Source organism: Patella vulgata, chromosome 9, assembly GCF_932274485.2.
Source record: "Patella vulgata chromosome 9, xgPatVulg1.2, whole genome shotgun sequence".
Classification (NCBI taxonomy): Eukaryota; Metazoa; Mollusca; class Gastropoda; family Patellidae; genus Patella; species Patella vulgata.
Window position 1 is genome coordinate 5,935,634 of NC_065887.2, and position 12,324 is coordinate 5,947,957.

General features: G+C 34.9%; 1 protein-coding gene across 1 annotated transcript; it reads right to left on the reverse strand.

Moving 5' to 3' along the window:
* Nucleotides 1-977: 977 nt before the first annotated feature.
* On the reverse strand, nucleotides 978-4,031 carry LOC126807967 (tripartite motif-containing protein 2-like). Its single transcript, XM_050532971.2, has one exon. It carries the CDS (start codon nucleotides 3,697-3,699, stop codon nucleotides 2,446-2,448), a length of 1,254 nt encoding a protein of 417 aa, XP_050388928.1. The 5' UTR covers nucleotides 3,700-4,031; the 3' UTR covers nucleotides 978-2,445.
* Nucleotides 4,032-12,324: the final 8,293 nt, after the last annotated feature.

Genomic DNA, 12,324 nt, shown 5'->3' on the forward strand with positions numbered 1-12,324 from the left:
ACCCCAAGATTGAGGTCTTCTGTTATATCCTCAACACTATTTGCCGAGGGGATCCCGTGTACCACGCATTTCACAGAAAGCCAAGAGAAGTTCTCTGGTTTTCGTAACCGTAGTGAAGCCTCTTCACTTTTATCGGAAGTCTCCGGGAGTGACGTCAGTGACGTCGGTAAATCTCCGCTTGGGAAGACTGTTTAAATCCAAGATGTATCCAAGCCATCCGAGGGTCTACAGAGTTGATTTTGAGCTTGTCTTTTAAAAAAAGATCTAATTTATAATTTCTATGACATCTGAGGCCCAAATAAAGATCGACAATAGGTAGATACTCTTACAGTCTCATATAACAACTTTTGGTCTTCAAAGAGCAGAAATTCGCCCGCCCATGTATCTGTTATCACTCGTCACTTCAGTCAGTTATATAGAAGGATAACTAGTGTTTTCCTTTTGCGTTCGTCATTTCCGATTGTTGAAGCATTGATTACGCCTCTATCGTAGCAATGATCTCTGTGATAAAATAATATTTGGTACGTGTTTAACCAGTTCTATCACATATGTGATAATGACTGGCACCAATATTGTCATTTAACATGGAGTATGGTCGCCTGTCCAACCTCGTAGGTATTCTCCGGGTATTTCGGTTTCCTTCCAACTGCTAAAGACCCCTATTGTTGAAAGAAAATTGAATGAACCATGAGTTAATTCCGAAATGACCAAGTCTGTGTCAAGTGGATGTTTACCCCCCCCCCCATCCCCCTCTCTCTCTCTCCTCACTCTCTCACACACACATACTCCATTTTAAACATGTGGTAAGTGAAGTTGTTTAGGAGAAATTCCTGTATTTTTTATTTTCAAACCACTGTTTGCAAATTGTTAAGATTCATTGAGAATCATCAAAAAATATTGAGTTTCTACCGTCTGGATTAGATAACAAGTATGCGGTTTATAACTGTTGATTAATTAACAGACAATATAATCTACTGTTTTTATTTGAAATAATTTGTTTAATTTAATACCAAGCAATCAATATAATATATCGGTTTTATTTAATAGCAATAAATCAATGAACTGTATTGGGCTTTTACTTAATAACAAGCAATCAATGTATACCGGTTTTATTTAATACCAAGCAATCAATTAGCGGTTTTATTTAATACAAAGCAGCCACTGTATAGCGGTTATATTTAATACCAAGCAATCAATTAGCGGTTTTCACAAGGTTGAGATCTTGGGTACAGAACTGGGAATATGTTCTGCATAATATAATAATAGAGAGGTCAACATAGGCCTAGCCTGTTGCTCAACCCAATTTCAAATGAAATATAATATGGCTTTTATATAAAAAAAAAACCCCAAAATTAATATTACTAATATAAACACATATAATAAAATATAAAGTAACATGGTTTTCATAAAATAAAAATATATAATAATTATGACAATATTACTTTCCCTTATAAATATACACAACAATTTAATATATAATTTATATTAACAACCAACAGTGGTGAAGCAAAAACTGCATCAACTTTTCCCCTTGTGCATAAAAGGGATAAAATTTGATACACATGCTGGAATAAAACCTTGTCACTTGTTTGAGGCAGGCTTTCGTCCTGCACTTGACAAGGAAACACGTGCGGTAAAATCACTTCTATATGTCTGGTTAACCTGATATCATGATACATGTTTATCAGGGTCAGTTCAGGTTGTTGTATAATACACCAGAACTCACCTGTGCCGCTACAGATGTTCTCAATGATCATCAGAATAAAATATGTAAGACCCCGAAATTAAAATCGCTGATTGCCATTTGATTAAGAATCAAATATATATGATTATATTCAAGCTAGGATTCAGCCAGGTTAAAAACAGGCCCATCAAAAGATGTTATCCAACAATTATAGGTGGCGCTGGTTTGTTTATTCTGCCTGCATTGCACACGTAACCATTGCACACACGACTTTTGATGCACACCTTATTCTGTTAGTACGCACAGGAGGACCGCACTACACACAAAACAAAATCGACAAAACAAACCTGGGGACAAGATAAACTACAGACATTACAAGAAATAAACAACAAATATCAAATACAGTGAAGGGATCCAGGGACCAGGCGTAAGCTAAATATTAAAATATATTTCATTTGACATATAAATAACTAAACATTAAAATCTATTTCATTTGACATATAAATAACCAAGTTCCCTTTTGATTTTGATTGAACTAACATATTTTACAGTAGAGATGTGTCCTTGTATTATATGACACCGATCATAGTATGTTATGTAATTCTATAAATATATATATCCTTGCATTGGACTAACAATAGAGATATGTCCTTGTATTGGGCTAACAATAGATATATGTCCTTATATTGGGCTAACAATAGAAATATGTCCTTGTATTATGATGACACCCATCTATCGTACTATGTTCTGTAATATAAATGTCAGTATCGTTCTATGCTGATTATTTGTACAGTTGCCTGTATATCAAATGTTTTATTGTTAATAAACCCTTCCGTCACATCCTCTAGTTTATTCCACTCTATAAAGATAAAACCAAATCCTTTACCTGGTGTAAATGTACATGTAAATTGTCCCACTTTAGATTTACTTACATCGTTTATATTTAATAGTTTCAGGCTATAACTAGCTGTAACGGTTTTAACTGTTTTATCTTCTGCTACATTCAGATTCAGAAACGAACATAATCCTGTACCGGTACGATGTTCAGCGTTTACAGACCATGACATTCCTTGTATTATTATTTCTTCATCACCACTGTAGTTGGTATCTGTCTTAACTATATCATTCAAACTAAACCTAGTAATCCAGGTTGGTGACTCCATTATTTTAAATTCTCCTAGCAACGTTTGTAAAGTTTTAACATCTACATTCACCATAGGATAATGAACATATCGTAATAGGGGTGTATCGAAACTGGTTGATCTGCTGTCTTCAGTCAGTGTTTGTGCATTGGTTAAAGCATTTACAACTGGAACAGTGGATTTACCATTCAGCACCTCATTTATATATGTAACACTGGTATGTAGGGAACTTTTGAATTGGATCATATCTTCATGTAATGTCTGTAACTTTTTTCTTTCTTCATCACAAATTTTATTCATTTCACATTTTATCTCATCGCCATGTTTTGTGACCTCTCCACACACTCTTTGAACCTGTATATCAACATTGTGGCAGGCTTTTGTAGCTTGGTTCTTGATGTCAGATATTTGATTGATTAACGATTCACAGTGTTTCTCGACTTCATCAATCTTCCCTTCTAACTCCCGCTTTATAATGTTTAACTTTCCTCTGATTTCTTGGTCTACTTCAGAAAGATCTGTTTTTGAGTGAGTTGTATGATCCAATATAACACAGCTACCACAACCAGCAACAGAACAATCACGACAATAAAATTCTACTTCTTTTCTCTTGTGTCTTGTACAGAAATTATTTTGTGTTTCACCCTTTGGATGAATGTAAATGTTTGTTGTAAACCCACTTGCACCACTACATGGTACTTGAATCGCTATTCTACAATTAGGGCAATTAAATTTGTTGAGATGTGAATGTGCTTTGATATAATTGTCTATACAATGTTCACAAAACGTGTGAAAACATGGCAGTATTTTAGGTTTAGTAAAATCCTCTAAACAAATACTACAGATATGTGTATCATCGCATCTTTCCGCCATGTTTATAGATATGTACAACACAGTTAGACACAGTCCATGTAAAAACTACAGCAAATATTCACATATTTTGGTTATTAAGTTATCTATATGTCCAGTTTCAACAGAGACTGTCCAGTTTGTAAGTTTATGTTAAAATTACAGCAATATTCACAGATTATATTGATATAGTTGTTTGTACAACAGTTCATATTACAGAAGTAAAACAGACACTTGTCCTAGATTTCAGTATTATGATGTGTACAGGTTATAACACACGACTAAACATACACACCTGTCGTCGATTTCACAGTTTTTGTTGAAATTACACTATAATATTCATGGTATTATACATACGACAGTTCAGGTAACAAGTAAAACAGACACTAGATTTCAGTATTATGATGTGTACAGGTTATAACACACGACTAAACATACACACCTGTCGTCGATTTCACAGTTTTTGTTGAAATTACACTATAATATTCATGGTATTATACATACGACAGTTCAGGTAACAAGTAAAACAGACACTAGATTTCTGTATTATGATGTGTACAAGTTATAACACACGACTAATAATGCTTTTAGATATCTATCTTTATATACCTGTCTGCTTGAGGTTATAACGGACGACTAAAATATGCTTTATATATATACCCGCTTTTACATTGCCTTTTAGGGGCACAAAAGGATATTACATCAGGGTTGTTTTTCCGAGAAACAGTAAAAAGGGGGTAAAAACCACGAAATTTGATATGAATGAACCATTCATTAATCAGCATTAATCAGCATTAAACTGGACAAAAGTGCAAATTATATGATTTTTGGTGATTGTATATGATTTTTGGTGATGTTAAAGTTACAATTTCATATTTTCTAAGAAGGTCAAAACATAATTATTTCTATGTCTTTTGCTCAATAGGTTGTCAACGCACTATTATACGATCATAGGTTATCTTTCTCACACTTACAAATCTTCACACCGGAAATAATAACACAATTACCTCCCTTGTTTTCCTATTCCCCACCATGGAATAGCTATCTTCAAACGTTTGAATTTGAAGTTGAAAATGATATTTTTGCCAATTTCTCAACTGGCAATAGTGAATTATAGGATTCATAGGATTATTCTTTAACAAGGTAGGACTGTTTATATATAGATACCAACTATTTTAGGGCTTTATTTTAATACATTTTAAAAATATAACTTAAAAATATGAAATTGTAACTTTAAATGATTTTTTCGAATTTTCAACAAGGATTTGATATTGAATGTACATAACTAAGCAACACTTTAAATACCACTTTTACCAGTCCCGCCGACTCGTGTTACATAGTGTGAAGTATGTGTTAAGGATTTAACGTCCAATACATTAAATATATTATGGACAGGTTGATTTAATTAAATTATTTACACTTAATTGGTTGAAAAATTGGTAAATATATACAATACATCAAAAGTCTCCTTAATATTGGTAAAACACAAAATAAAAAGTCCTTGAATAGTAAAAAGTAAATTTAAAACACACTTATAAAATCGCTGTCGTGAGAAGAGAGGGCGGGTCATTTTCTCTTTTTGTCATAATAAAAACAGGTTAAAATAGGAGGTACAGCTGAATGATGTTTGACGTCACCAGCTGCTGCCTTATGTATCGTAGTCAAGTTAGATAATCCAATGATCACTAATTACGTTTACTAGTGTTTAGTTGTCACGCATCAATTGTTCTGTAGCCTGCCATATGATTATAGTAAGATAATCTATCACTGACAACTGATTTCATTATGTAGTTTTTATATAAATTATTTTATTCAATGTCATTAATGAATGTACAATTATAGTTGATTACCTAAATATTATGAACTGAATTTTGTATAACTTGGTTTAGGACTGTGATATAAATCTTGTCTTCTATATCACCCAAGGGGCGCCTTCTAAATCCCGTGGGTTTACTTCGGGTACACCGGGTTCCCCCAACAGGAAAGACTCGTGTGCTAAGATAAACAAAAATGAAAGAATAACAACTTGTCTGCGATATCACCTTCGGTAGAAGCGGACGATAAAGACCAAGAACAACAACATATAAATGGGATGAGCTCTGGAAGCTTGCCAGGGGATGGTGTGTCGTATATTTGGTATTTTGATAAAATGTTGAAACCAGATCGTCTTTTATTTCTGTTAATTCAAACTATGGTATACTCGACCTCTGACAAGTGGGACTCGGCAAGATAAATACCGAGATGCTTCTCAAACTTCGTCTGCCAGCGGAGCTTACCATGTGGTACCCCCACCCCCACCCCAGGAAATTTGAAAGATTTGTCGACCGCAAGCACGAATGGTGATAGTGGGATCCTAGAATTAAGACGGTGGTATTAACATCATCTATTTATATGTAACACGTCACTGGTTTCCACGAATAAAATGAATAGTCAGGCCTTTTATAATGCTCCTTAACGCCGTCATGTGTGTAAAAATGAAATAGATATTTGAGTAACATCCTTGTTGAATAAGCATACCAATAATAATATATATTATAAAGAAGGCGGTGTGTGAAATTGTATACGTATGTATAACATCAGCGATAAATATATGGTTGATATATAGAGGATATTTGTCGTTTTAGAGTGAATAACATATTTTATTTCATATTTTATGCTACGAATGCGTAGCATGAGTGAAAATATAAACGTTTTCTTGCTTAGAGATGAAATAAAATATGTTATTCACGACAAAACGACAAATGTTCTATTTATTTTATGATTTTACAATCATTTTAGGTAAAAACAACATGTACTACTTTAGCCAGTGGAATAACACTTTTATTTCACTGATAAAACGCGGTATTCCACTACTGATCATAAAATAAAATTCATTATTTATAGATTTGGATCCTGAATTTTAAAAGTTTTAATAACCAGAAGCGTGTTATGAAGTGTGTTTACCGATTCCCCCTTACCAAGGTAAAATATCAGACAAATTTATACATAAAATGGCCCCGTGATCATTACAAATTCGTGTTAATCACTTAAAATGAAAGTTATTGTTTTATTAGGCTTCGGGCACTTTATTTTGTCAACTAGATGAAATAATAATTTTTGTTTTCACTTTACCCGTCTTTCCGAAAAGTCAGGTTGCCCGAAAGGTTTCTTTTTCTGATGTGTGTGTGTGTGGGGGGGGGGGGGGGCAACTCGCTGATGACAAAGAATATGAAAAAAGTAATACAATTATAATACGTTATAGAAGGATGTAAGGTGTAAAGTGAAATAAAATGGGGTTTAGCGTCATGCTGTCGCGTATAGACTGGGCTAATGAAGACGGATCTAGGAAATATTTATGGGTATAGGTCAAAAGGTTAGTAATAGGATTACGATATAATAATGGATGACTAATATGATTCAACTGTTGTAGGGGGTCAAATTATCTATAAAACGACCACACAAGGGTTCAGTTTCACAACAGTTTATTTAATATTCAGTAAAAAAAACCCCTGAAAGTATATAATTTCAATATAAGTTATCTAATCAACATATACAATCAATGCGTTCATTTCATTAAAATAACATATTACATGTTAATATTAAAACACCTCAAAATACTATCTATATATACTTATATATACTTAATTTATAATATCAATAGTTTAAAGGAACAACTACCTCCTGTTAACCAGCATGAAATATGAAGGTATAAACTAATTAATCTTACTAATAGAAATAGGTTCTTACCTAAGAATGGGTTTTTAAATGGAAGTAGCCAGAGACTGGAATGAGGTGAAGGTGATTTTACAAACAACTCCAAGAAACCTTCGGGTCAAAGGTGAAAATGAAACACCAGTGAGCAGGTTGAGTGAACTCTAACTCACTGTATACCTTTAAGAAGAGTGTATAGAACAGAACAGTTTAAAGATGCAGTGATGTGTAACATAGTATCTAAGAGTAAATTAGAATTGTGACCATATTAAAATGTTCATACAATAAATAAAATTACTCTACTACACAACAATGATAACAGATCCTATCCCATTTATGACTAACGACAATCGAAATAGACATATGAAGGAAAACTGATATCTATATATATATTTGTGACTGTCGTTTATCTGTCTGTCTTTCTGTCTGTCTGTCTGTTCGGGGTTGGCGGCTACATCTGCCCCGAGTCTGAAATTTGGGGTATAGGGGTAGCTCGGACCGGGGAGTAACATAGGCCAGGTGGCGTTAGTCTACCACTTCCGGTTTCGGAGTTATGACCCCCGAGCGAAGCCGGTCTGTTCGGGGTTGGCCGCTACACAAGGTCTGCCCCGACTCTGAAATTTGGGGTATAGGAATAGCTCGGACCGGGGAGTAAAATAGGCCAGGTGGCGTTAGTTTACCACTTCCGGTTTCGGAGTTATGACCCCCGAGCGAAGTCTGTTCGGGGTTGGCGGCTACACTAGGTCTGCCCCGAGTCTGAAATTTGGGGTATAGGGGTATCTCCGACCGGGGAGTAACATAGGCCAGGTGGCGTTAGTCTACCACTTCCGATTTCGGAGTTATGACCCCCGAGCGAAGTCCGTTCGGGGTTGGCGGCTACATCTGCCCCGAGTCTGAAATTTGGGGTATAGGGGTAGCTCGGACCGGGGTGTAACATAGGCCAGGTGGCGTTAGTCTACCACTTCCGGTTTCGGAGTTATGACCCCCGAGCGAAGCCGGGTATCCTGCTAGTATATATATATATATATATGCAGCTATATAAAGACGACGTTCATGTATAGTAATAATGTACACAAATACACGAAACCACACCGAACACATGACTAAACTTTATACATTTCAATAGTGTCCCACCTTCTGAACTAAAAGATCCGCCACCTAAAAATCATAACTCGTGGTTGCGTACGTATAGGCCTTTCACATACGAACACAAAAAGAAAATAACATATTTATGGAAAGCTGGGTCAACCTTGTATTTTCAAACGACCTACAAAACAATAAAATGAGTAATATTTCTAGAGAATCCTCAATAATTTAATCATCTATTCAGTTTAAAGTGCACGATGCAGGGTATACATGATCTTTCAGGAATACCTGATTCCACTTCTCATTCAATTTTGCCGCGCATTTGTGCATAACATCATTTGTCGTTTCTTTTTTTTCTCTTTATCAATAGCTTAAGACTTGCCAAAGAGCAATAATTTGTTGTTACACGAAAATGGGGTTTCACATTTCACTTGGAAAATATATTTTATGTGGTGCTAGAAATCAAATCTTGCGCGATAATTCAAGCAATTTAAAATAATACAAAATACAGCGTCACAGTCATTATAATTAAAATAAAAATGGAATTTAACGCCCTACTATTCTGCTCATCACGTCGTTTCCATTCTTGACAATTTTTCCAGGCGAAGTACGAATTTCGAGTAATATTTATGGAAATATGTGGTAAAATTCTTTTACAAACAATTTTATAATCCTTTATTCAATTGAAAATATTAACTGCGGTCCTGTTACATTTTGATTGATACCTTTCTTTAACCTCATTTTTTTTTTATTGCTATGGATCTTTATGTTATATGGTCTGGGTTTTTAAATCTTTCCGAATGCCAAAGCTTTAACAACCCACAACAACACGCCCACCACGGTTCTCCGTATCGTGACCCTGTCAGTTGTAGCTTAAACCACCACTGTTCTCCGCGACCATAACAGTTGCAGCTTTAACAGCCACGGATTTCCGCGACAGGTTGTGGTATTAACCACACAACTACCACGGCTCTCCGTGGCCATGACATCATGTAGCCTTTAGCACCATTGTTTTCCATGGCCACGACAGGTTGTAGTTTTAACCGTGGAACTTATAATACATTATAGTTTTAACCATGCGACCACCACGATTTCATACTTGGCAAGTTGCCAATGACCTGTGTTTAGTATAAAATATTATGAAAGGAATATTTTTATTTCTGACGTGTAGATTTATTTTGATAATAATATATCTATTGTTGATTACATAATAAAACGTCTCCATGTATTTATTAATGTTACGACTCGTTCTTCAATTGAACAATCAATCTATTGAATGTCCACGTGCAAATCTCACGTATACAACAAATGACAGAGCGGGTTTCCCGAGAAATTTATTTTCAGTATACAACAAATTCCCGGGGAATTTATTTTTAGTTCAACTGGGCCCTATATTACCTAAAATTTGCTTTTTTATCCGACGGCATACTTTTGGCAATACTACAAATGCACTAAAAAAATCAAAGGTACTCCCGGGGAATTTATTTATTTTCCGTTCAACGTGCAGGTACTATATATATTACCTCGATTTTTTTGGATCTGATGACAGACTATTAGCAATACTATAAATGCCCTAAGAAAATCTCAGGTACCACCTCAACTTAGAATGGCGATGCCTTCAGCAAAACCAAACCCCAGTATGTTGACAGCAGGAAATACCATTTGCAGCCTTTTATTTGTGTGTTGTTTTTGTTAAATAATTTGACTAGTATCAATTTGACTAGTTGTTACATATGTTTATATATTCGTTCCATTCCTGCCTTTTGAAAGCCTGTTGGGAATTATGCAAATATCATTTGTTACTATGATGAATAGAATCCCGATCAAACCGAGTTGTTATAGGTTGTAACAGATTCGTGGTTAGAATAACAGCGTAAGTCAAGGGAAGCCCGATTCCCACTCGTCCAGGGTGATACCGCCATTGTACACACGACCTTAGACACATAACCTATTCTGTTAGTAAATGCTAGCTTGTTTATTTTGCCTACATTGCACACACGACCGTTGACGCATAACTGTTTCCTGTTAGTTTCCAAATAAACTAAACCTTAAAATATATTTCATTTCACATGCAAGTAACAAAATTATTAGGGTGAGAGGGGAGGCGGGTCTTCAAATTTGAGGCGCGCTGTCGTTCTCCTTCGTTCAACTAAAACCCAACCCGGGTGCGTATTTTATTGTTCTTCCCGGTCCTCCAATCGGTCTCCCCAACTGCGTGTTTTATTTGCACAAATAAAATATCAGAAATTGCCGAACATCCATCCTCAGGGGATGTTATTCATGTGTGCTTCTTATTTACTTCTTATAAATTTGCTCTTTACCGGTGCCAATCACGATCAGACAGTATTTTAATCTGTTATCAATTTCCCTTATAAGAATCGGTTAGCACACTATTTCAACCATTGTTCAACCTATAAAAACATTTACTGGGCCTTAAATAAAAAAATTATATTTATCCGACAGCGATCGCTATTATTAATAAACACCAATTAACTTATTTCTGCTAATTCATAATGTACAATTTAATGTTTACAGCATAATTATTATATTGTTCTCTTCAATTTATTTGTCAATTCTGTACAAATCTGCAATAACTCTTTATTTTAAATACGACTGAAAAAGACTAAACTTATTTTAAGAAAAAAAAAATATTGGCATCACTCCGCTTGTTTGGTCATTCACACTTTTTTCCATATTAATTTTGAAGGACGAATCTGCTCGAAAACGATCAGAGAACCCATACGGAAACATTGTGCTATGTGTATATAAATCAGTGATTGTTTTCTATTGTGCTCTATCGCTAAATACCACTCAAGTAAAACATGTATTGTCGTCTATATTCTACTGTACACCACATGCATAGGTACGCCCCCAAGACAGTTATATATAACGCGTATATGTTTATTCATGTGTTATAACCTGTACACATTACAATACGAAAAATTATCAGTGTATGTTTTACTTATGTAATCGAACAGTCATATGAATATAAACTGTGAATATTGCTGTAATGTTAACAGTCATATAAATATAAACTGTGAATATTGCTGTAATTTTAACATAAACTCGGGTAAAACTGGACATTGTTATATGATAACTCAATAATGTGGGAATATAATTGCTGTAGTTTTTACATGGACTGCGTCTAATCGTGTTGTACATATCGGTAAAGATGGCGGAAGGAGGTAATTAACAATGTGTGAATATAATTGCTGTAGTTTTTACACAGACTGTGTCTATGTATAAAACAATCATATAAATATTCTCTGTTGAAACGTGGTTGTAATTTTTGCACGGACTGTTATAAATTTGTATGAAAATGGCGGAAGGAGGCAATGAAACACATAGCTGTAGCATCTGCGTAGAGGATTTTACTAAATCTAAAATACTACCGTTTTCTAACACGTTTTATAAACATTGTAAAGGCGAATATATTAAAAAAGATTCAGATCTCAGCAAGTTTAACTGAAACGTGGCTGTAATTTATGCATGGACTGTGCTATAAATTTCTATAAAAATGGCGGAAGGAGGTAACGAAACACATAGCTGTAGCATCTGTTTAGAGGATTTTACTGATCCTAAAAAACTGCCATGTTCTCACACGTTTTGTCAACTTTGTATCGCCGATTATATCAAAACTCTACCACCTCTCAACAAGTTCAATTGTCCTTATTGTAGAACAGCTATTCAGGTACCCAATGATGGAGCAAATGGATTTTCAACATACGTTTACATCCAACCAGAGGGCGAAATACAAAATCATTTCTGCACAGGACACATGACAATAGAGATTAGTATTTGCATGATTATGTTGTTGCTATTTGTGGTAGCTATTCTATATTGGCTCATAGAACTCCGTCCAATAACGACCTA

Bases quoted from the DNA above. Each gene is read 5' to 3' on its own strand.
- LOC126807967 (XM_050532971.2), bottom strand. From the start codon at position 3,699: ATGGCGGAAAGATGCGATGATACACATATCTGTAGTATTTGTTTAGAG.